Raw genomic sequence first — 26,335 nt, 5'->3', positions numbered from 1 at the left:
GAAGCTTCACGTTTCCACGAGGATAAACCTCGCTAGAAACTGAGTGCACATTACACAGCCGTAAGCCCGTGTGTGCGCGCGCGCTCTCGGCTTGGCGAGGAGGTTCGATGGCTTCTCTCAGCGTCTCCAGCATAGCAGTAGCCGGGCGCACCCTGTCAGACCAGGTAAGCTCTCTCTCTCTCTCTCTCTCTCTCTCTCTCTCTCTCGTACACACACACACACACACACAGCGTTGTCGTCTGCCTGCCAGAAACACAGAAATATCGGTCATATTTCCGATCATTCGATCGAAAGCTCTCATGAATTCCGCAGCCTTAGTTGTGCATTTTGCCCTGATGTCTTTTGCATTACGCTGCATGATATTTATTTTACCAATTATTTTAGGGGTTTTTCCTGTTCTTTTTGTTCTCTGTATAGCCCCTCTTTTTCTCTAACGTTAGGGTTTGTGCGAACAACACGTCTGTTCCAGACGTCGAGTGATGTTATCATGCTAACAATCTCTCCAATTGCTATTTGTAACATTCTTTTTATTTCTTTTGCAAGATCAGAATGCAATGTTGTCCTTGTCTTAGTTTTCCAAGTGATGAGGTTTGTAAGTGGCCAAGTAAGGCTGGATTAGAAGGGTCCGCTGGACTTAAGAACATGTTGGGTCGGCACCAAGCTGCCTCATTTTTTTTTCCACAGCTCATTGATGCTTTCTAGCAGTTTTTTGCATACGTGTTGCCCTCGAAGTTGACCTTTGACGAGAAGGGATTTTGGTAAGCTCGTGCCAGCTTCTCCATCTTTCTAGTGTAGAAGTAAAACAGTGCATCTTTGTGAACTGCTTATTGGGTTCCATGTTGGCCTTTGACAAGAAGGGATTTTGGTAGGTTCGTGCCAGCTTCTCCATCTTTCTGGTGTAGAAGTAAAATAGTGCATCTTTGTGAAACCACCTCTTGGGTTCCATGTCCGCCCCAAGTGGTAGACGCATGTTAGCCCACCCTAAGCTAAATCTCTGCCTTACCATCGAGAGGCAATCTACAAGAGTTGTGCTTTAGAGTTAAAAACCTTACCATTGAGAGGTATTTTATTTGCTTCTAGAAAGCCTGTGCACAAGTACACATCCTAAGCTTGCTAGGACTTGGTGAGAGAATGGTTGAAGGCAGCAAACGGAAGCAGAGAGAGGAGAGACTAGGAGCAGCGAAGAATGATCCAACACTTGAGCAAAACCATGAATGAATTAAATGGCTAAAAGCTTGTTCTTATATACAGCACAAATAGCCAAGTCGGCCAGTAGAAGAAACCCACGACTGGTGAAAATACCTACGATTGGGGAAAGTGCCTAAAAATGTGGGGGAAAATCCCACAGCTAAGTAAAATACATCAGATAAATATGCTGCATAAATGGTGCAATAAATGGGATAAATGCTGGAGATGAATGAAGTCCAACACCTCCTCTCAACTCCAGCAGGGTGGACCAACTCCCATACGGGTTAGGAGTTGATCAATAGAATCTCGAGGAAGAGGTTTAGTGAAGGTCAACTAGGTTGTCTTGAGAGAGTGACAATACTCTAGAGAAATGATGCCATGAACGACCAGCTCACGAACAAAGTGAAAATAAACCTCAATGTGTTTGGCCGTGCCATGAAAAGATAAAGTTCGAGCCAATGCCAAGACACACTGGCTGTTTGTAAGAATGCAAACAGAGGAGTCCGAAAGAACATCAAGATTACTTAGCATCTGCAACAACCATATGAGCTCACATCAAGTATCCCAATAGGCCCAGTACTACTCGGCCTCAGTAGAAGAAATTGAGACTGTAACCTGCTGCTTGGGTCGTCAAGAAATGAGGCGAGAACCTAAAGTGAAGCATAACCAGAAGTGGATTGCCTAGTATCTTGGTCACCTACCCAATCAGCATCAAAGTATCCAACAAGCTTAGTGTCTCCTCTAAAAGAGAGACCATAATCCAAGGTACCAGATAAGTATCGAAGAACCTTAAGAGCGGCGTGCCAATGAGAATGTCGAGGAGTGGAAGAAAATTGATTGAGAACACTAACGTTGTAAGAAATATTGGGCCTGGCATAAGTCAAGTGAATAAGAGAACACTAACGTTGTAAGAAATATTGGGTGTGGCATAAGTCAAGTGAATAAGAGAACCTACAAGCCTCCAATACTGTGTACTGTCCTCAAAGATGGGAGTAGAATCTTCTCGGGAAAGCTTGGAGTTAGGATCCATTGGACATGAAAGAGGATGACATTGTGTCATCCCAAATGTCTTCAAGAGTTGCTGTAGATATCTGAATTGGCTAAGAAAACTCCATTAGGATTTTGATAGACCTCCATACCGAGATAGTAATGGAGAAGTTCTTAATCAGTCATCTCAAAAGTGAGAGCTAAATCTGATCAAAGCTATTCAATCTTGGCAAGATGAGAGCAAGCGATCAACAAATCATCAACATATAAGACAATCAAACATATCAAAGCATCCTAAGCAAAGACATAGAGATTACTGTTTGCAAAGCATCTCTTGAAGCCAAGGGAAAGAAAGAATGCATGAATCTTATCATACCATGCCTTGGGAGCCTGTTTCAAACCATAAAGGGCTTTGTGCAATCTGTACACCTTACGCTCGTGTCCAGGAACCTGAAAACGTGGAGGCTATTCAACATAGACCTCCTCATGTTAGTCGCCATTGAGAAAGGCATACTTGACATCCATTTGATAAAACGGCCAGTGAGGATGAGCAGACAGAGCAATAATTGTTTGGATAGTGGTGTATTTGGCTGTAGGGGAAAAAGTTTGCTCATGGTCAATACCCTTAATCTGAGAATACCCCTTTGCAACCAATTTGGCTTTGTGTTTGTCCAAAGAACCGTTGGCATGAAACTTGTTTTAGAGACCCACTTGACCCTAATGACCTGCCTATGCAAAGGCTAGTCCACAAGCTCCCATAAGCTACCATATACAATTCCTTACAATTGAATCAATCTTGGTAGCCTGCCACTCATGAATAGCAAGAGCCTCCTTAGTTGTAGTAGGCTCATATGATTGCACAACTTTACTCATCAATGCAAGGTTATAGGAACGACAAAGTTGCTGTAATCTCTGTGCCTGTGTTAAAGGTGGTGTTGAGTCAACAAGCTGATGAAGATCAACATCTGAGAGATGAGAGTCACGAACTGTGGCTTCCAGCCATCGGGGAAGCCTAGGGGTAATCCTCCATCGCACAAAAGGAGTAGTAGTAGGAGAAGCTGAGGGTGGAGAAACTCTGGGTGGAGAAGTTAAGGGGGTGGGGGTGCTGGGGAAGAAGAGGAAGGAGGAGGATGAGGGTAAGCTTGGGGGGAGACTGGGAACCATCAGACGAGGGTTCAACAAAGTGAACATCATGGGAAATCACTAAGGACTTCTTCTCCGGATCCCATAATTTGTAAGCTTTGGATTGAGAGATGTAACTAAGGAATTTGCATTTCTTGGATTTGGGATCAAATTTGGACCTGGCAGAATCAAGGATATGAGTATGGGCGTCACAACCAAAAACCCTGAGATGAGAAATTGAAGGTTTTTGCCATGTAAAAGCCTTCTCTGGTGTCATATTAGCAACCGTCTTTGTGGGAGAACAGCTGATGATGTAGACAGCAGTGGTCATAGCTTCTCGAGGAAGATCAAAAGAAGAAAGCATGGCACTGGTCATCTCTTGAACAGTAGTGTTTTTATTTAACTACACCATTTTGCTGTGGAGTGCCAGGTTTTGGAGAACTGACGGCCAATACCTTTCTTTGAACAAAAGTTGTGGAAGGCTTTGGAGATGAATTCTCCTCCATTGTCCGAATTTACTTGTCGAACCTTCTCTATGGTTGCATTCTCGACTAGAGCCACCCACTCTTGAAAGCGGGAGAAAGCCTTAGATTTCTTTGCCAAGAGATACACCCAAACTTTACGTGAGAAATCATCAATAATAAGCATGAAGTACCTGGCACCACCTTGGGTAGTAGTCTGCATGGGACTGCACAATCCATATGTAAGTCGAAGATGTGAGGAGCCCGATGAGTAGCCTCGTGAGGAAAAGGTTCTCTGTGTTGCTTGCCATGCAAACAAGCCACACAAGTGGAGTGGGAGGGTTCCAGTTGCGGAAGACCCTTGACCATCTTCTGAGAAGATAGCTGTTGGAGAGAAGCATAGTGCCTGCAGTGAACATGCCACAATGTTGTATCATCCTGAGCTTCCAAGGCATAATATGTCATGTGCATGCCCGTGCCATGGCTAAACCTTTGCATGAACAATCTTAATCCTTGATTAAGCTTCAGTTTAGTCAGCATTTAGGTCATAAGATCAACATGATAGTTTCAATAGAAGAATGTTGTAGGGTAGTAGATGGAGTGGTCTGCAAGGCGAAGCCAGAGGAAGCATTCCCTGACGTTATGCACGTAGAACTAGTACATCATTAAGCTCTTAGATCAGTTCCAAAGACCTAGCAACAGGCATGAGTTTTGGGAAGTGACCCACTACTGTGTTAAGGGTAAGGGATAGCAGTGGAACAACTACTCAGTTCTTCAGCAAGACTTGGAAGTGGAGTTCAGGAGTGAAGGTGTTTGGACAAAAAAAAATATCAGTTTTAAAGTTAAAGTTAGTTAAAGTAGAAGGTCAAAGTGAGTAGCAGTTCAAAGTTAGTAGTCGCAGGGAGGAAGGATGACAGAGTGTCATCAAGTTTAGGAGAAGGGAATGTCACGTGCACACCCATGCCATGGCTAAATCTTTGCATGAACAGTCTTAATCCTTGATTAAGCTTCAGTTGAGTCAACATTTAGGTCATTAGATTAGTAGCATCAGCAATAGAATCATCATTATCAGTATTAGTATCATCATCATCATCAGCATTCATCATCATCATCATCAGCAGTAGCAGCATTAACATCAACATTACCATCATTGGAAGGCATGAGTACTTAGCCGGAAGTATTCGTATTGGAGGATCCTGTCACACAAATTCTCACACCGTCTTCTGTATCCTGAGTTTCGCGAGTTTAGCAATCCACTTTAATACTTCAAACTTTAGAGAGATATGAGAGAGAGAGAGAGAGAGAGAGAGAGAGAGATGAGGAGTGTACACCGTATGAAATTACCCACTGAAGGGTCCCCTATCCCATTACCGAGATAGTATTTGCTTTATTATCTTTAAATAGACTGACGGTGTGACTGACGATAAGCCAAACGCAAGACCTCTGAAGACCGAGTGTTGGGCCAAACTGTACACTGCTGTAGAAGCACCAAAGATGTCCAATCTCGAGCCTATGTACTCTTCCCAATGGAATGAGGGAGGGATGCAAAGCTAGGGTTGAGTGGGGCTGTTTGGGACTGTTCTAGATTGAGTATGAATGCTGTAAATGAATATGAATGTTGCGTTTTACCTTCACTAAGTGGCTGGAGCAAAATGATGAATGGATGAATGCTAAAAACTGTATGGATGCAAAAAATGCAAGGTGGACTGAAGGTTGAATGATGAACTGATGTGTTTTGTTGATGCAAGATGGTTGAATGCTCATGCGTTGAGGCGCCTACTGCTGAAGGAGGAAAACGCTGAGAGGAGGCTGAAAACTGCAATCGCTTTGCTCCTTGTGCTGAAGATGCTAAGCGCTTGAATGCTCCTTGGCTGAATATGATTGAATGAATGAATGATGATGCAAGGATTCTATTTATATGGACCCATGGAGCCGAGCTGGCCGACTGCTCCTGTCCAATAATAAATGCATAAATGTGTATAAAATGCTGAAAATGATGGAAAAAATACCAGAAATATCCTAGTAAATATTCTGATAAATACTGGATGATATCTGGGTTCATGCAATGGTGTAGATGCTATGCATGAATGATGTTCAATATGCAAGATGCTTTCTAATGCAAACCTTAAGGTTTCTACTTATTGTATATGCATGAATGCGTCTCTTTAAGTGGGTTAAGGGACTTAGACTAACTGACTGACTTGCTATGGCTGAGAATGACCTATGTAGCTCATGCCCGACTTATCGTGGATTGAGGATTACAATGGGGTCACGGCGTACGACAAATATCATCGTGAAAGGTACTAATACTGTTACAATGTTGCACTGATGATGATGCACTACAGTGCAGAGTGCATGTGACATTCCCTCCTGCTTAGCTTGGCGGCAGGTTCATGGCTTCCAAGTAGTCCGCCAACAACTGGGGGTACTCTTGAAAGAACTCGTCTAGCCATACGGCTTCGTGGGTGCCTTGATCTCGGAATTTCGTATAGAACTGACGTATCCGTCGATTGGAACCATGCTTCCAACGATGAAGAAGGATCTGCTCGGGCTCGATGACTTCTGCTTCGTCTACCACGTTTGGCTGCTATTCATTTGAAACATCAAACACTTCTGGTCCAACATATGGTTTTAGCCAAGAAACATGGAAAACATCATGCATCGTTCAACTGGTAGGCAATTTTAATTTCATGGAGACATCACTTAACTTCTTAGCTATTGGGAAAGGTCCAAAACTACGGAATGAAAGCTTGGGACAACGTTTTCCCACTTGTTTCAATCATTGTTTCATGATACGCAAATAGACCCAATCTCCTTCCTTGAAGTGGACATCTCGTCTAGACTTATTCGCCTGTCTGCTATACGCTTCTTGTGCTTTGGTCAAGTGGTCCTTGACTGACTCAATGATCTCGAAAAATGCTTCCGTGGTTTTATTAGCCTCTAGAGATGGAGACATCAATCTCGTCAAAAGAGAAGAGAAACGGCGACCAAAGGCTGCTTCATATGGAGTCCGTCCGACACTGGATGAATGAGTGTCGTTCAAGATAGCTTGGACCAATGGAAGATAATGTTCCCATTTGGACTGCTGGTCATGACAATATGACTTGAGAACCTCAAAGGCCAACTTGTTCTAAATTTTTGTTTGGCCATCTGTCTGCCGATGGAATGTACTAGACAACTGCAACTTAGTTCCGAAATTTTCAAATAATGCCCTCCAGAAATGCGAGGTAAACTTGGAATCTCTATCTGATGTTATGGTGCTAGGCAAACCACAAATTGGGTACCAATGCTTGAGAAACAGACAGGCTACATCCTTGGCTGTGGCCGTATGTTTGCATGGGATGAGCATCCAGAATTTACTAAAGCTATCCACAATGGTGAAACAATGAGTGTTACGGGATTCGATGGATGCTGGTAGAGGCCCTACAAAGTCCATAGATATGTCGATGAAAGGTCTGTTGGAGATAGGCAAAGGTTGAAGTAAACGAGTCTTCTTTGTATGTGGAACCTTTACTTTTTGGCAAATCTTACAGGCTTGAACATGTGAATATACATCACGCCTCATCTTTGGCCAATAAAAGGACCGTTCTAATTTCTCGAGTATGAATGCTGTAAATGAATATGAATACTGCGTTTTACCTTCACCAAGTGGATGGAGCAAAACGATGAATGGATGAATGCTGAAAACTGTATGGATGCAGAAAACGCAAGGTGGACTGAAGGCTGAATGCTGAACTGATGCGTTTTGCTGATGCAAGATGGCTGAATGCTCATGCATTGAGGCGCCTACTGCTGTAGGAGAAAAACGTTGAGAGGAGGCGGCTGAAAATTGCAATCGCTTTGCTTCTTATGCTGAAGATGCTAAGCACCTGAATGCTCCTTGGCTGAATATGATTGAATGAATGAATGATGATGCAAGGATTCTATTTATATGGACTCATGGAGCCAGTCGGCTGGCTACTGTATTGGCCGTCTGCTCCTATCCAATAATAAATGCATGAATGTGTATAAAATGTTGAAAATGATGGAAAAAGTACCAGAAAAGTCCTAGTAAATATCCTGATAAATACTTGATGATATCTGGGGTTCCTGCAATGGTCTAGATGCTATGCATGAATGATGTGCAATATGCAAGATGCTTTCTAATGCAAACCCTAAGGTTTCTACTGACTGTATATGCATGAATGCGTCTCTTCAAGTGGGTTAAGGGACTTAGACTGATTGACTGACTTGCTATGGCTGAGAATGACCTATGTGGCTCGTGCGTGACTTATCCTGGACTGAAGATTACAATGGGGTCATGGCATTCGACAAATATCATCTTGAAAGGTACTAATACTGTTACAATGTTGCACTGATGATGATGAGCCAGCTTGTCACCATGCACTACAGCGCAGAGTGCATGTGACAAAGTTCCATGTTTCATACCCAAAATTCATGCCCAAGCTATATATCTAAGTTCCATGCTATATGCCCAAGCTATATACCCATGTGTAAGTTCCATGCTTCATGTCCAAGCTTTATGCCCAAGCTGTATACCCAAGTTTCATGTTCATGTCTCAGCTTCATGCACAAGTCCAAGTGTCCAAAGCTGGGCGGTGGCCGGGTGGAGCTGGGCTACGGTCGGTGGAGCTGGGCGGCGGCGGCCGGGTTGAGGTGAGCGAGAGCGAAAGCGGCTTTGGAGTGGCTGAGCTGGGTGGCGGCCGGGTTGAGCTGAGCGGGAGCGGGAGCGGTAGCGGTTCTGGAGTGGTTGAGCTGAGTGGGAGCGGTAGCGGTTCTGGAGTGGTTGAGCTGAGCGGCGGCGGCGGGGCGAGTGGATGAAGATGAGACTCTCCTTGCTCTCCACAAGCTTGATGCCCAAAACAAGAGGGCTCTAGCTTCTTTTATACTTGGGGAGGGCCTTGCATTTTGCCAAAAAGCCATCATGCTTTTGCTTTGCCTTTTTATGCTTTGCTTTTGCTCTTTTTACTTTTATTAATAAAATATTACTCAACTTTTGGTGCTTTGCTTTTCTGGTTTTAAGGCCTTGCTTTTTGGCCTTAGAGCTGCTTTTTGAGAAAGCACCTTTTAGCTTTTTGATCCGGCTCAATCTCCTCTTTTCAATGGTGCCCTTGGCTGGCGGTCAACCCTGTTTGAATTTTTACTTTTTCTTGCTTTTTGACCAAGAATGGTGCTTTTTCTTAATCAAACCTTATGGACCCTTTCCCCATGTCTTCTTCCACCTTTCTGGTATTCAGGCATGGGTTTCATAATGCGAAATAGAGCTAGGAGGACCAAAGAGTTACAGTGACCTTTGTGACCATAATAATGGCAAGTAAGATCTTTATGAGCAAGATTGTTAGCAGGTTTAGAGTCAACTTTGTTGTTGGTGGAATCCTTAGACTGCCATTTGCCTTTACCCTTGACCTGAAGAGGCGGGAGTAGAGGGAATAAGTGATAGTATCATAGAAAGATGAGAAAGTTTCGGGCAATTTGGCAAGGAGCCGATGAACAAAGTGTTCATCAGTAGCCTTGCTCCCCAAAGCGACCAACTGCTTCTGGATGGTAACAAACTTTGTGATGGAATCCATGATGTTGGCAGTACATGGTTAGTTAGTACGAAAGGTACGGTACGGTACGGTACGATAAAATACGGTACTAATTGGTACCTTAAAATTTTTTGAGGTACGGTACGATATTAGTACGTTTTTTTTAAAAAAATACTTCCTAAAGTTAAAAATTGTAGACAAGAAGTTACAAAATAGTAGAACCATGAACATAATGTCATCATGCCATTAGAGTACAAAATTGCTACAAAAGGATAGGCCAAAAACTCATGGCATGGTCGACCGCCAACATGCGTACATACATGATACTACATACTACAATACATCATCGATGGGCTAGAAGGAGATAGATGCCCAATGCCTAGAGAGCTATAACATATCAAAAGTCTACATCATCACCAACATCTGCATGATCATCAACATGATCACTACTAGAGTGTCCATCAAGAGAGTTCTCTGAAGAGGACTCTTCGAAGGTGGACGAGACACGTGAGTAAGTCAATGCAATGACTCGCACATGGAGTCCACACAATGGTGGGGAATTCCTCCTCAAGCAAACGGCCCATGCGTCGACAATTTGATGCATTGTCGGTGATGACTTGCACCACGTTTTGAGCCCCAACCTACATGGTAGATAAATCATATGAGTTGAGGGCTTTGCACAAATGACAAAATCAGCCACACTTAAGTAAAATAATGCTTACCTCTATGATCGCTTACCTAATATGGCAATGGCAAGTGCACACGCTCCTGACAAACAGCTCCCTATAGGCTGCAAAGGGCGATGAATGGCTCTCTAGAAGACTGAAATTGCTCCACGCACCCAAAATAAAAAATAAAATAATTAAATAATTTAAAAAAAAAAATCATTTCGTACGGTATCGTACGAATCTGTACGGTACGGTAGGTACGTATGGTTTCAGCCGTACGACGTACGGAATCAACTATGTGGCAATATCAGAGATCTTCAGGTTGGCACGCTGAGTCTCCAAGGCAATCCTCTGAGTACAATTCTCTCTATGATACCTCCTTTGAATGGCATCCCACAATTGTTCTGTGGTCTCATCATCATTGTCATCAAATTGACGAGCAACAGATGGTTTAATGTTGAAGATGATGAACGCATGTACCCGAGCATCCTTATCAAGCCAGGCATCAATCTTAGCTTGAGGAGAAGCCGCAATTGGCCTAGTGTCAGCCGTGGTAACGATACCCCGTAGCCGATGATACCGGAGTAAAGTCTTCATCTTCACAAAATACAAAATTCGCGTTTTACCTCCTCTGCAGGGAGGGACGGCTGGAAAAAAAGAAAACACTGGCTGATAGTCTTCCTGTAGAGTGTGGAAGCAAGGGCCTGAGAACCTCAGCGAGTCAGCGCTCTAATACCATGAGAGAGTGGTTGAAGGCAGCAAGCGGAAGCAGAGGAGCGACTAGCAACCAACACTTGAGCAAAATGATGAATGAATTAAATGGCAAAAAGCTTGTTCTTATATACAACACAAATTGCCAAGTTGGCTAGTAGAAGAAACCCACGGGCCACGACTGGTGAAAATACCTATGATTGGGGAAAAGTGCCTAAAAATGTGGGGAAAAATACCTACGACTAAGTAAAATGCTGCATAAATGGTGCAGTAAATGGGATAAATGCTGGAGAGGGACATAGTCCAACACTTGGCTGAAAACTATGCTGAAGTGCCGGAACTGAGTCACTCATAATAGGAATAAGAAAGCCAAGTAGTAATCTCTTTTTCTTTCTTTTATCCAGTCAGTTTGAAGTGCTCCTTCAAGACAATCAACCTTGTTAATTACCATCAGCCATTCAACTCTTTGAATTGGAAAATTCTAAGCATGATGGCAAATTGATGTTTCATAGGAAGACAACGTGTACCTCCTAGCAGGGAGAATTGACTGGTTCAGCCATTTTTGAGTAGTACTAGTGTTTCCTCTTTTATACGGTTTTCATTTCCTTCTGTGTATATGGAGATGGATGTTAAATTGCTTAGTCTTGTTTGGATCTTTGCAGGCCACTGGAGCTCGAGCTTCTGTTTATAAGTCAGGAATTCAAGGTTTGCAGACAAGCAGGACATTGAGACGGTGCCAAGCTGTCTTGAAGACTTCTCTCTTCGGACAGTCGTTAACCCATGTCGGGCATTGTGGCACTGGATGCACAGCAAAGGCTTTGCCCCACACTTACGCACCATTCAGATGTGAGGCTACGGTGGCAGAGGTAGAGGAGGCGGAAGTTCCTGCTGAGAAGTTTGAGTATCAAGCAGAGGTAAGAGAATGAGTTTGTGCACTACAGCAGCTGAGCCACGTGCCTTGGTCTCTCTATTGACTTTTGGAAATTGGTCCCTGCTGTGTTTTTGGTAGGTTAGTCGCCTACTAGACCTGATTGTTCACAGTCTGTACAGTCACAAGGAGGTTTTTCTTCGCGAACTTGTGAGGTATTTGTGCTCAGTGTACCCTTACACCTTACTACCATTGTAAAAATTTAAGACTTGCTGTGGAAGAGCTTGCACAAGTTTTCTTATAAATATTCAATGCAACTTGCAATCACATTTTTGTTTTGTTTTTGGCAGTAATGCTAGTGATGCACTGGACAAGTTGAGGTTTCTAAGTGTCACAGATAACAGCATATTGAGTGACTTCCAAGATTTGGAAATAAGAATCAAACCTGATCCTGATAACGGAACCATTACCATAACGTAAGAATGTTGATGTGTTTTCTGTTTTACTTCTTACATTTTTTTAATAAATAAATTTCAATAAAATATTTGTGGGCCTTGTGGTCTGTTGCTAAATATGTCCCTTTGTATATCAAAAACACACATAAGCGCCCACCCATTTTTCCAACTAAAGACTCTTAAGGTCAAAACATTGATGCACACTCATGAAGGCACACATGCAACCATACATTATACAAATGGCTCCTCATAGACAATCAAAATCAAAACCATTTGAGCACATGTCCCCTGAAGCACTTGCATGGACAATGCCAGCAATATAGCCAATGCCATTTGATACCGTGACCTTCTATGTCACCATGTTCAAAACAATATATGTAAATGGAGGGCCTGCTTTTGTAATGACTTTTTCCTTATGTGGTTCCAGGGATACGGGAGTGGGCATGACTAAGCAGGAACTAATTGATAGTCTGGGGACCATTGCACAGAGTGGCACTGCCAAGTTTGTGAAGGCACTAAAAGTAAGCTACATTGTCCAGCTTGTTTTGGTTCTAAAACGTCTTGTGATCTGTGATCTTGCTTACACATCTGGTGCTCGTTGACAGGATAGTAGAGAGGCCTCAAGTGACAACAATTTGATTGGTCAATTTGGGGTCGGGTTTTACTCTGCATTTTTGGTCTCCGAGAAGGTGGTCATTCCTTTCTCGTTCCATCTCCACTGTTTGGAGATGCTCTTTTAAATGCTTCTTATGTGTATGGTGGGTGATCTTCAATTGTGCTTCCTCTGACTGCAAATGTTCAGTTTGATGTAGCTCTAGTCCTTAGTTATTAAATCTGTTGATGTTCCTGCTTGCATTTGGTTGTATCCTTTTATCTTGCAGCTTCCACTTGGTTGTAGCCAGTGTCAATAGTAAGCACATCTATGTAGCTTCTATGAGTGCTGAAGCCTTCAGCCAAGTTGTAATTAAGCCTGCTTTATGACTTTCTTGGTGTTGATGTCATTTACATTGGTAAGGGCTTGCTTTATTTGTTTTTGTTTCTTGCATGGTGTTGTCTTACAGATGCTTGTTTCTGGCAGGTGGTTGTTTCAACCAAGAGTCCCAAATCTGACAGACAGTATGTTTGGGAGGGAGAAGCAGACAGTAGTTCCTATGTGGTTAGAGAGGAGACAAATCCCGAGAATTTGTTGCCAAGGGGAACTTCCATAACCTTGTATCTAAAGGTACCGATCTGTGGCATATACAAACATAAATATCATATAAGTACACACACGGTCTCTCTCTCTCTCTCTCTCTCTCTCTCTCTCACACACACACGCACACACGCATGCACGCTCGCTCACTCACTCACCTTTTGCTTCTCTGGAATTGCTATTAAGTTGCAATGCTTACCTACCATACTATGTCTCTCCGCATGCAGCCAGATGAGACTTTTGAATACTCTGACCCAGTTCGCATTCAAGACCTTGTGAAAAACTACTCCCAGTTCATCTCATTTCCTATCTATACATGGGTTGAAAAATCTCGAACAGTGGAGGTACAAAATACTACATAGAGTTGTAAAAAAATTTATTGTTATGGTTTATGTCATGTTGTACCTAGGGGCTACAAATAGCTCTTTCTCTTGTTTCTTAATTTGGAAACAGTGACAATTTTGTATAATTAGAGGCCTAATGCTTGTAGTAATCAGTTATGCCTTTGGTGTATTTGATTACACTTGGAGGCTTTCAAATGCCATAGTTTCTTCTTATTTTTGTTCCTGTTACTTCGTTTTCTTGTGTGCACATTTTCAAAAAGAATTGTTGGTTTGTTTACCTCTAAGAAAAATCCATTTATACATGTATCTGTGCATTTTTTAGGACACTACTACTATCGTGAATGCAGATGGGGTTGTTGAAACAAGTGGCGAATCTAAGGTGTGCCTTCAAGCACAAATGCAGCTGGCTACATACTTTTATTTGACTATTTATGGGACATAGCGAATGTTTGCATTCAATGTGCAGGAAGGAGAGAAGAAGACAAAGATAGAAAAATATTATGACTGGGAGTTGGTCAATGAAACAAAACCTATTTGGGTATGCCACATGATTTTTTATTTGAAGGCTTTCATCTCTGTAGAATTCTTTTCTTTTGCCTTTACCAAAACGTTTCACATTTTTTTTGAGGGAGATAGCTATTCGTGTGATTCAGATGCGTAGCCCCAAGGAGGTGAAAAAAGAAGAGTATGATGCTTTCTACAAAAGCACCTTCAATGAATATTTAGAGCCCTTGGCTTACACACATTTTACAACTGAGGTATTCTATACTATATTTAACTTCTTCATGTGTTTAATTTGAGCTATAGTTGAATGATAGCACAAATTTTCAATCTTTTTTTTTGTCTTAGTATGTGACCACCCTACTGAATACTGTTTATTAGGTTCACCGAGAAAATTATATTGATTTTAAGGAACTTATAAAACTTAACCTTTAAAGTGGATTTTTGCATGCAATGCTATACATGGTGAACTTATGAAGTCAAGATGCTATTTTAACTCAATGTTTTATACTTATATCTTCTTGTTTTTGTGGTTATAGATGCTTTGGAATTTTCAATCTAAGGCTCAAGGCACTGTTAGCTTGTTTATGCTGTCTAACAATGTTACATCTTAGGGTAAACTTAAGTTCTTATGCATGTGATTAATTAAAATAAATCCCTTTTTAATAACTCTTTGAGGAGTTGTCACCATCCCTTGCTCGTGTAGGTGTATTTTGGATGACGGGATTGATTCTTAGATTAAGCGCTTTCTAAAGATTTTTAAATGAATTATTATCATTCCTTGCTCATGCATGCAGATTTTGGATGATGAGGGAGATGAATTTTTCTAAGGCATTTAGTTCATTATATCTTAACAAGCTAAACACTTCAAATAAAACTTCAATTTTTATGTCTAGAGAGAGACTAGGCTTGGGTTTTGATGAGAAGGTTTTTTTAATGTGCTTAGTGATACAGGAAAGGTTAACAAGAATTAACAATAGAATAGAGGCTCACACTAAGGGCCAAATTGGGGATCTCACCCCATTGAGGGAACTTTCTGATTTGTTGAGAGTTTACATTCAACCCCTCCCTCGAGAACACCATTTCTTCAGCTTGTATTGCTGATTTTTGTACAAGGTCTTGCAGTTATGTTGATGAAGTAAGCTAGGGACACAATCTAGGGTTGCAAATCAGCTCAAAATTAGTGTTAAACAGTGCTGAAGTTGGAGTAAGCAAGAGGCTTGGTTAAGGTTTTCAAATCAGCGGAAGGTTAGGATAGAAAAAGGGCTGAAATTCTTCTTATATTCTAAGCAAGCTAGTGTCTTTACTTAAATAATTATACAAGCAAAGAGTTTTATCTGACATGATTACACAACACAACGCCTGGGGGTGCAAGTTAGGGTGGTTCCCTATTACCCACTTGGAGAATTCATCAGATAGGTTCATGTAGAGGTCAAGTCCAGCTTGAAGCATTGCATTAGCAGGCATTTTAGGGCATATGCACATGGGCCAGCCCATTAGGCACCCCATCATGGGGGCCGCCTTGCATATGGGTCTAAGGACCCTATGCCACCGCTCTTATGCATGATGGCTAGCCTAGCTAACATAATCAGCATGTAGCCACCTTCTAAGCCAATGGATGGCATAGGCAGCCAGTCGGCAGCCTACAGAAGTCTCCATATATTGGTCGGCCAGCATTAAGCCTTGCTCAGTGTGCAGTCGGGTATGCTCCAGCCGGCCAGCATCGTAAGGACAATATTGATATGATGTGCAGCATTACATGCTAACAAATAAGCATTTTATTTGTCCCATAAACAGGGCGACAGCAGTCATTGAAGAGTTATTCAAAGGAGAGCTTGGACAGCATATGGTTCAGCCTGCGTTCGGTCTACTTTATCCTTGCATTTGGCAGTCCTCAGTCATCTTTCATCCTCATTGTACAAAGTTCTCCAAAGAAATACAAGCAAATACTTGCCCTCAGGGGGGGCCCTTTAGTGGGTAATTGGGACCCAATACAGTGTCGACTCTTATCTTCTCTCCTCTATCAAAGTAAAGTGGAATCGCATAAACTCACGGGTTTAAAGAAGGATTTGTTGCACGTTACGATGATCAACCTATTGCATGCTACATTGTTATCAGAGCTGTAGGTTGCGACCCAACTTGTCTACCCAAAAGTGAGAGCAGTCTGTGGATGGTAAAATTGCGGTCAGGAAAAACCACCCAGGGTCTCCACAAAATGAGGAGAGACGTCGTCAAAAAGCTATAAAGAAGATATGGAAGGTGAGATCTACAAAGAAGACACCACCACTACAAAAAATGCTTCTGCAAAACAATAAAGACTTCATTAAATTACTCTTGGAACAAAACAAGTTGCTAAGGCAACAGATAGAGGCTAAAGAAGAAACAGCCAAAGGAAAAAAAGTTGAGGAGGAGGCTAAAAAAGCCAAGGAAGCGGCTGAAAAGCCAAAAGAACTCTCATAATTGGAAAGATTGTTTCTCATCATGGAGCAACAAAGGCAAAAAGAAGACACCAAAAAGGTGGAAGAACGACAGGTCAAAGAAGCTGGACGTGAGGATGAACCAAGGGCCAAGGACACCAAACGTAGGGCTGAAGAAGACCAAACACAGGCAGACCAAGCAACTCGAGAAAGGCTTGAACGTGAAGCTATCCGAGTCCAGAACCAAAAGTTGATAGCTGCTATGCAGGCAACCATGTAATTGATAGGGGACCCACAACGAAAGATAGACACTTCAAATACGCAAACAAAAAGTATACATAAGTAAGCCACATGAAATAAACAGATAGCACACTGAGCCAGAACGGCTGGCCCCCCCATAGGAACTTCTTTATCAAGTAGAATCTTTACAAAGAATCCAAAGCGAGGGTGCATACAGCACTAGATTTTCTACAGTTTACTAAGCAACTTTCCACAAAGCATAAACAAGACTCAAGCTAAGCACAAAACGGTCCAAAAGCTGTCTCAAAACAGTCCCAAGTCAGCCCTGTAGGCAACCAATAAAAGGCAGAGGCACCACATGGCTGCAGCCACCAGATTGAAGGCAGCTAGAAGAGAGAGAGAGAGAAGTAACTGCTATACGGCCAGCTTCTTGCAGTAGCCAGTTGTTCAAGAGAGAAAGAGTGTGAACAGGAGCTGCCAGCCTGTACACATGTGCACCACCCGCTCTTGAACATTGTTGTCAACCAATCGGATGAAGGGAAGATGAAGTATGAGCTTCTGTCGGCCAGAAGAAAGCAAGCGACTGCTGTACAGCCAGCTCTAGGGCAGCCAACAAAAAGGATATAGAACCACTGCTGTCGGCTAGCTTAAAGTTGGGAGGAGAGGGAGAAGAACTCCGCCTTTACGGCCAGTGCAGAGAGAGAGAAACAGCTACAGCCGACCTGCAATCCTGTGTGCCACCTCTTTCCACGAACAGTCCCCTGGCTTTTTATGATTCAGGCTTGCCTCCCTTTTGTTGGAGTCGGCTTTTTAGCCATGCTTTTCCCCTTTTTGCCAAAAGTGGCCTTGGTTGCCTAGAATATCCCCCCTTTTATGCTTTTCTCAACTTGTTGCACAAGTTTGTACCTAGGCGCCTCCTTTTGTCTAGGGATTCATGCCCAATGTCCAGTCAATCTTTAATGATGTCTGAACACATTGACTTAAAAACCTTAAACCTTAAGTCACATAAATGTTTAAAATCCATGCATACCAGCACTCACGGGCCTCCCTCGTGCTGTACCTTCCATCATATTCAGGTTCTTGATCATCTGCAGTCTACTGTCTAGACATATATGCTGTTTTATTCTCTGTTTTCAGATTTACAGCAGTAGCACATGTTTCTCACATGGTATCAGAGCCTAGAACTGCTCTAGGACCTGCGTTTTTCTTTAAGAACCTGTTGTTTACAGATTTCAGCACATAAAGACCTGCGTTTTCAGATCTAGGAGATGTGTTTTCATGTGGGATCTGCATTTTTCATTAGAAAGCTGCGTTTTTCTCAAAGGTGCTGTGTTTTCTTCACAGAGCTGTGTTTTCAGCATCTGTGGTGCCATTAAACCTTGGAGATCCATTTCTCTTCTCCTCTTCTGGGTTTTTCCCTCCCTCCCACCTTGCATTCCTCCTCCTTCATCCTCATACTAACTGTGCTCAGTTTTAGAGGAGTTCTAGCTGCTTCTAGCCCTATTTGAAGAGGAAGATTCTACGTTTGGAGGATATGGCTTTAGGAGATCAATACTCTAACTTCAGACTTCTTTTCTCTTCCCAGGGATTCCTATCCCCTACTTCTCAGGTTACCACTTCATCGGTACTCTCTCCCTTTGGTGGTTCCCCCAATCACTTCTTCTCTTGTTTCTCCCTTGCCACAAAATCTCATTCTTGCTTTCTCTCAGTTTCCATCCTACACTCCTCCCCAAATCAATGATTCCATGAAGCTTAAAGCCACCAATTATCATACGCGGCCCTTTTACACCTAGTTGCTACTTGAAGGTGCTAGTGTTTGGACATCAGTTATGCCACCTCCCTTGGTGGATCCAATTTTTCGAGGAGTTTTGGATGCTCGTGCATGCGGCATGATCATTTGTTGCATGACTCCTGCCATATAGGCACAATTTATTTCTACAAGGAGTAATGCCTGACAGATGTGGCTTGAGATTTGGGGGAGGTTTGGTGTTGTTTCTTCCATAAAGATTACTAAGTTGGAGGCGGATCTTGAGAAGATTTCCATTAGTGAATCTAACAATATCATTGATAAGATTGGAGACTTTACTCGCATCAAGTAGCACCTTGAAGAATATGGGAGCTCAATCAACAAAGTGTTTGATGAGAGGCAAAGGAAAGTCAGAATCTGCTTTTGCTGCCCAAGATAAGGGCAAGAACAAAGGAGGACGAGGATGCAACTACAACAACAACAACAAGAACAAAGCTGCCTAAGGCAAGGGCAAGAAGGATGCTACAGAGGCCAAAGGTAACAAAACCTTGGAGTGTCCTTTTTGTGGTTGATCAGGCCATACGGAGGAGTGGTGCTTTGCTCGACGTGGCAGTTCTAGGGCAGCCAAAGCCAAATACAAAGCCAAAGGTAACTCTCAAGATTCCGACAAGGATTCTGATACGAATAAAGTCAAGGAAAAGGTGAAGGATGCGGGCAATGCCCAAGTGGCACATATGGCAGTTACAAATTCTTCCCCTACCTCTCCACAGGATACTTTCCTCGTGATCACAGATATAACTTCTTCCATAGAGATTAGTGACACACCAATAGAGGTTGAGTGGGTTAGTGACAACGGTGCTTCCGCTTATATGCCCAAACATTCTCATATTTTGGAGGATTATCAGTCGCTCTCTTCTTTGGTTGGCATTGGAGATGACTCTTCCTTACGTGTGTGTGTGTGTATATATATATATGTATGTATGTATGTGTGTGTGTGTGTGTGTGTGTGTATAACACACACACACACACACACACACACACACACACATATTTATATATATATATATATATATATATATATATATATATATATATATATATATATGTATGTATGTATGTATGTATGTATGTGTATATATATTATGTATGTATATATGTATGTATGTATGTATGTATGTGTAGGCTTTCCTTTGCTCTTCCCAAAGCCTTGCTTCATTTTCTTCTTGTTGATGTGCTTCTTCAATTCTCCTTTTCCTCCTTCAGACTGCGTCTCATAATACTCCTATCTCTCCCAATACTCTTGAATGTCAAAATTTTGCCCTTTTCCTAGCAGAATCATCAATTCAATATGTTGACGGATGCCCTTAATGTGTGAAGAAAGTTGAATCAAGATACAAATTCACCTTTTAGGAATGTGCGTGTTATATACTCATGGTAGTCAACCCACAAGACTATATAACTATAAACTCCATTATGCATAGTATGGACTAGATACTACGACATCTCCACTAACGTCATCAGTGCCCAATAGTAGGTGTAGAACTCTGTATTAAGATATGCTCTCACATACGCACTCCACAACCCCCCCCCCCCCCCCTCTCCCCCCCACACACACACACATAAGAGCATATATTGACACAAAGCCCTTCATACTGAGTTTCTGTCAAACCTCCGGAGATGCAGGATAGACTCAGCCATAATGAAGCCTAGCACTAAGGAAAGTAGGAAATAGAAAGAATTAGTACAGCAAATAAGTAGTTGATAGGGAAATGCCTTGCTAAAGATAGAAAGAATTAGCACAATATCAATTGGCCGCAACTCAGACGAAAACTTCACAATGTGAGATCTGCATGTCCGCTAATATGGCTGAATTATATACCTAGATGAATCCAAGATGTATATGTATACACACACACACACACACACATATATATATATATCAAGGTCACCACGAAACGTTTTGTTGTCGAAACGATCTATTTTGGAATAAAACGTTTCAAATGTGGATAGGTGCATAATGAAACGGTAGATCGAAACGATATATACATGACAACATGAAAATATATTACTATAATGTCACCATTGAAGAAACGAGAGCAAAAGAGTCGTAAAAGAAGGAAAGTGAAAGGCTTAAAAATATAGAGAGAGGCTGAAAACCATAGAAAAAATTACAACTTTTTGTTCCACATGAAACGAAATGGTTTCAGTTATGCGCATGAAACGTTTCAACACCGAAACGTGAAACGAGTCTCAAGGCCACCGAAATGAGTTTCATATATATATAATATATATATAGACACACACGCACACACACACACACACATACATATATGTATGTATGTATGTATGTATATATGTATATATGTATGTATGTAGATTATCAAGATGGTGATAAATAGCATGATGAAGCAAGTACTTGTAATGGCAAGTATTGCCTAGCATTGAGGAGTCGTTCAAGACCAAGAGCAGTGATCCAAGTGAGGGAGAGCTTCCAAGGTAGGAGAAGCTTTCGGGTGACGCTACCATAGATGGGGATAGGGATATTTCAATAGATGTTTCATTGTTGAGATTGCCAATGCCTGAACCCAAACTGGAACCTGGACTAGAGAGACGACAGGTAGATCTCCCCCAATCCTATGAGGACGAGGATGAGGTTAGCATATCAGTTTCCATGGAGCTTCCAAAGAGCCTTGGAGGAGGATGAGGCTACATCTCTTGTAGTAGAAGATCCAATTATTGAGCCCAAGAGTTTGGAGATCGAACCAATGGATATGGAGTGGAGCTTGCAGATGTACTAGAACAAAAGTGGAGCAAAGGAGTATGATTTGTCCTAGTGCTCCAAGTTTAGAGTTCAGTCGGACGGACAGCAAGAAATGTGATCAAGTAGGAGAGGATGCCACAACAAGATCTAAGTCAAGATCCAAGAACGTCATTGTAGATTTAGCATGTTTTGTAAAATCTAGTAGATTAGGGCTACATCTCTCTTCTTTATTGTGTCTTGCTTAGTTTTGATTAGAGTTAAGCTCTCATGTTTAAGTCTTCTGTTGCTTCATGTACGTGACATGACTGCCTTTCTTCTATTTTAAGCCAAGCCAAGGGCTTGACCTAATATTCAAGTAAAGGGTTTTATCTCACATGAATTACATAATACAATGCTTGGCGGTGGTTCCCATTAACAATAATCCTTGACAAACATGACTCTTTGGACACACCCTCTACAGAGTTGAGCACCACTTGGGGCGCTCTTTTGCGACTTGTATTTGTGGTGTTGGCATTTATTTTGTTGGTGCACTAAGGTGCACATGTTGGGAGTAAATTAATATCCGGAGGGTCACTTAGGATCCTTGGATACATTCATAAATTTGTAACCTACTAGGACAACACAGGAAACTTGCATGTACATGTGTCAGCCATTTCATGCATGAGACCTTTGTATGAATGTATGCTCTTATGTGTGTGTGTTTGCGTGGGGGGGGGGTGGGAGCATATATTGATACCAAGTATTACACCCACTATTGGACACTGATGACGTTATAGTATCTAGTCCATACTATGGATGGAGTTGATGGTTTATTGTCTTGTGGATGACTACCATGAGGTTATAAATTGCACTTTCTTATAAGGTGAATTTGGGCGCGTTCCTGGATTTATCTAGGTATATCTTTTTGCTGTATTTGCGGACATGGAAATTTCACATTGTGAAGTTTTCGTCCAGGCTGCAGCCAATTGATATTGTGTTAATTCTTTCTATCTTTAGTGGTGCATATGCCCTATCAACTACCTTTTGTTGTAATAATTCTTTCTATTTGTAATGATCCTTAGTGCTAGGCTTCATTATGGCTGAGTTTGCCATGCATTTCTGGAGCTTTGACAAAAACTCAGTACACAGACCTTTGTATGAATGTATGCTCTTATGTGTGTGTGTGTTTGCATGGGGTGTGTGTGTGTGTGGGAGCATATATTGATACCAAGTTCTACACCCACTATTGGGCACTGATGACGCTAGTGGGGATGTCGTAGTATCTAGTCCGTACTATGCATGATGGAGTTGATGGTTTATTGTCTTGTGGATGACTACCATGAGGTTATAAATTGTGCTTTCTTATAAAGTGAATTTGGGCATGCTCTTGGATTCATCTAGGTATATATAACATTACTGTCCAATTTAAGGAGCTAGCTTTATGTGCTAGCTTAAAAGGTTAACTTAATAACTTATTAAAGTACTTATGGACAAAGCAAACTTTTAAATTACATGATTTGTAACAAATAGAGCAAGGTGATTCTAGCCCAAATAGAAAGGATGTCATTTGATTCACACACGATCATGTTGTGATCACAATCAATAGGCTCTGCTCTTCCATCTTGGTTGACTCGCCTTATACTGGGCTAGCAATGTTTGGGCTGTGCAAGGAGAATGTCGACCTCACATATGCAGCCAGAGGATGGAAAATGTGTGTCTGGCTGCCCTGTTCACAACAAACAACTCAATAAATTACAGTGCCGCAGAAGTAGGCGAGCTTGTTGTTTGCCAGGCTGCCACACCGATGACACGGGCTTAAATCATGGTATCCTCTTTTTTTTTTTCTTTTTTTTTTCTTTTTTTGTGGCCTTGGCAAGCTGGGAGCAAAATCTGTGAATTCACTTCATTGAGCTGGAAGGAAAGACTGCAAGCTTATGGACAGCACTACTATTTGTGAACACTCAAACTGGACGCTTGAACCTGCTAATCGACAAAGCCTTTTTAACATATGCTTTTGGTGGAAGTTCAGTTGAGATCCTTTCCTTGAAGACCTGGCTTGCTTGCCTTTGCACAAATCTCACTTACGGAAGTGTACAGGACTTGCATAAGATGCGCTTTTTCTCAAAGCTGTGTGTGGAGCATGTTCTTCTTGTCAAGATTGGGATCCAATCCAGAACTGACTTAATTTTTACAGTACATTTGGATATCTTATTATTTTGCTATGTTGGGATATCGCACAGTGCACAATGTTCTTGAGCTAAATGCTCGTTTTCCTACAGAAGGCAAGCTGGTGAAGGTGTATGTTTTTGTATTCCATTTTGCAGGGCGAAGTGGAGTTTAAAAGTCTCCTGTATATCCCAGGAATGGCTCCTTTTAATGCTGAGGAGTTGTACAGCAACAATGCAAAGAATATTCGCTTATTTGTAAAGCGTGTTTTTATCTCTGCTGATTTTGATGGGGAACTGGTATGCCATCAACTTTTCCAGTTAAAAAACCTTGAGCAATTGGTTGTCTTTTGAACCTTTATCTTGGTGCTTCTGGAATCTGAAGATTTCTATGCAAACTTGCAGCTGCCCCGCTATCTTGGTTTTGTCAAAGGTGTTGTTGATTCAAATGACCTTCCATTGAATGTTTCAAGAGAGATCCTACAAGAAAGCCGGATTGTAAGCATGTGGTAGTTGGTTGTGCTGCGTGCTTTATGTTTAGACTGTTTATATGTACAGTGTGGCCCATGGAGTTTTGCTGCAGGTTAGGATCATGAAAAAACGGCTTGTTAGGAAAATTTTTGATATGTGTCAAGACATTGCTGACAGGGAAGACAAGGAGGTAACTTCTTTGCCCTTCTATCAAGCACATATGCTTTGTCATAATTTTGCCATGGCTAAGTATTGTTTTCTTTCTTATGATTATGGTTAGTTATAATTTTCTTTGTCATGATTCAGTTAACACTAGTCTAAATTATTCTTGTTTTTACTTAAGGCATACAAGAACTTCTGGAACAACTTTGGTCGAAGTATAAAATTGGGATGCATAGAGGATTCGGCCAATCACAAACGGCTGACTCCGCTTCTACGTTTTTATACTTCAAAACATGAGGATGACTTAGTAAGTCTGAAAGGCTACATGGAGAACATGAAGCCTGACCAAAACGCCATTTACTACTTTGCAGCAGACAGTATAAAAAGTGCTAAAAGTGCACCTTTCCTTGAAGCACTTTCGAAGAAAGATTATGAGGTATGTTAGCCCATTGTGCAGGCATGATATGATGTTCCTTTAACTTTTACCATTTTGAGGTATACCAGCGCACCGTGCAGGCATGGCATTGCTTTTACCCGCCAATTGTGTTTCCAATGTAGGTGCTATTCCTCATTGAGCCAATAGATGAAGTGGCCATCACAAACCTTCAGGAATATGAAGGAAAGAAGTTTGTGGATATCAGCAAAGAGGACTTGGATCTGGGTATGACATCAGTAATTACGAATTTATTCTCTTAGCAACTGTTTTTTAATTGCTCATAGTTCAAGTCCTGTTTTGATGTTGTGCTTGGGATGAAGGTGGAGATGATGAGGTAGAAGACAGAGAGAAAGAGAAGGAATACCAGCTTCTTTGTGATTGGATGAAGCAAACACTCGGGGACAAGGTGGCCAAAGTGCAAGTTTCTAAGCGCATAAGCTCCTCACCTTGCGTCCTTGTCTCAGGAAAGTTTGGATGGTCTGCCAATATGGAGAGGTAGTACAATCATTGAGTTTTTGCAACATTACTGGGATTTTTCATTGTTTATGTTTGTGGGTTAGTCAAATGTGTAAATAGTGCACGGACCCTTTTTGTTACAGGATAATGAAAGCCCAAACATTAGGAGACGACTCAACAATGGAGTTTATGAGGGGGAGACGTGTTCTAGAGATTAATCCTGATCACCCTATAATTAAGGATCTTAATGTGAGTAATTCTAGTGTTTCTGTAGTTTGATGCGGTTAGGACCCCTATTACCCTGTACTTGTGTTGTCATTGATGTTGTAAAGATTTTTGTAGTTTGCCTGTAAGGACACTCCAAGAAGCTCTCGAGCTCAGAAGATCGTGGAGATGCTGCATGAGACTGCTTTATTGTCAAGTGGCTTTTTCGTAAGTCTTGAGGCCCGAACTTTCTTCTTCCACTTTCGTCATGGTTGCTGAGATTCATCATATTCATTTTTTCTTCTTTCTGGTCTATGTTTCAGCCTGAAAATCCTGCTGAGTATGGTGGGAAGGTGTTTGAGATTTTGGGTTTAGCAATGGCTAGTCCAAGCTCACAATCAAGCTTGGAACAAGATGAGACACTGAGTCCAGTGACTGAGACGGTTGAAGCTGCAGAGGTGGTGGAGCCATCTGAGGTTAAGGTGGAAGGTGACCCTTGGAATTAATTATTGGGTGATGTACAAAAACTGGTGTGGTGATCCAACGGCTGATGTTTCTGTACATGAATTGCGGGAGTAGTTTTAGGTATATTTTCCTGAACAGGAAGATGAGGTGATGGTGTGAAGAAGAAAAAGATTAAAGAGCCAGTTCTCACGGGACGTCGCAACTGGAGGTACATTCATCAGGTTAGATGTACTTGTAGTATGGAGTTGCACCTGGTAAAGCTTCGGTTGATCCCAATAATCAGGCTTATATAATTTCAAGACCAATTTTATTAATCCTAGGAAAAGCCATTCCTGTATAGCTCATTCAGGGAGAAGAGTTTTCTGTTATCCTTCTTTGGCGTACTTGGTGGCATGGAGGTAGAATCATGGTCTTGGGTTTTTTCCTACAGCAAGATGCATATCAAAATTTTCAACAATAGGGGTACATTGAGCGAAAGACATAAATGATTTATTAATTGCTTTGGATGTTAGACCAATGTCAAATGTTCAAAGAGGTTAAGGTCAAATGCAAGGTATGCTGTGTGCAGTTTGCAACTTCTGTACTTCTCTCTCAACGATTTTTGGGATTCTTCTTCTCCCCCCCCCCCCCCCGAAAATCCGATGATGTCGCATGCAACTGTGCAGGAGAGAGAGAGAGAGAGAGAGAGAGAGAGAGATTTTATTAACGTCTTCCAAAAGACCGAACTCGGCCTATGAGACAAATCAATGTACCTGTGTGGGGTATCCTTTGTCATCCCAACAAAATGAAAAAGTACTGAACTAAAAA

General features: G+C 41.8%; 1 protein-coding gene across 2 annotated transcripts; it reads left to right on the top strand.

Moving 5' to 3' along the window:
- LOC147619890 (heat shock protein 90-5, chloroplastic-like) lies at nucleotides 1–25,908 on the top strand. 2 transcript variants are annotated; one of them, XM_086825747.1, is made up of 20 exons: nucleotides 1–164; nucleotides 11,328–11,579; nucleotides 11,675–11,748; nucleotides 11,884–12,009; nucleotides 12,416–12,509; nucleotides 12,594–12,677; nucleotides 13,067–13,210; nucleotides 13,408–13,524; nucleotides 13,847–13,903; nucleotides 13,991–14,062; nucleotides 14,178–14,282; nucleotides 23,494–23,634; nucleotides 23,740–23,832; nucleotides 23,918–23,995; nucleotides 24,149–24,403; nucleotides 24,526–24,628; nucleotides 24,724–24,898; nucleotides 25,003–25,108; nucleotides 25,202–25,291; nucleotides 25,387–25,908. In XM_086825747.1, exons 1-20 carry the CDS (start codon nucleotides 108–110, stop codon nucleotides 25,567–25,569), a joined length of 2,406 nt encoding a protein of 801 aa, XP_086681873.1. In that variant the 5' UTR covers nucleotides 1–107; the 3' UTR covers nucleotides 25,570–25,908. The 2 variants fall into 2 exon arrangements, with proteins under 2 accessions (XP_086681873.1, XP_086681875.1); XM_086825749.1 differs by lacking the exon at nucleotides 13,408–13,524 and having other exon boundaries at nucleotides 5–164.
- Nucleotides 25,909–26,335: the final 427 nt, after the last annotated feature.

Source organism: Cibotium barometz, chromosome 32 (assembly GCF_041138505.1).
Source record: "Cibotium barometz isolate CiBa-2024 chromosome 32, ASM4113850v1, whole genome shotgun sequence".
NCBI lineage: Eukaryota > Viridiplantae > Streptophyta > Polypodiopsida > Cyatheales > Cibotiaceae > Cibotium > Cibotium barometz.
Note: the sequence above shows the minus strand (reverse complement) of the source record. Positions and strands in the feature narration are given on the sequence as shown.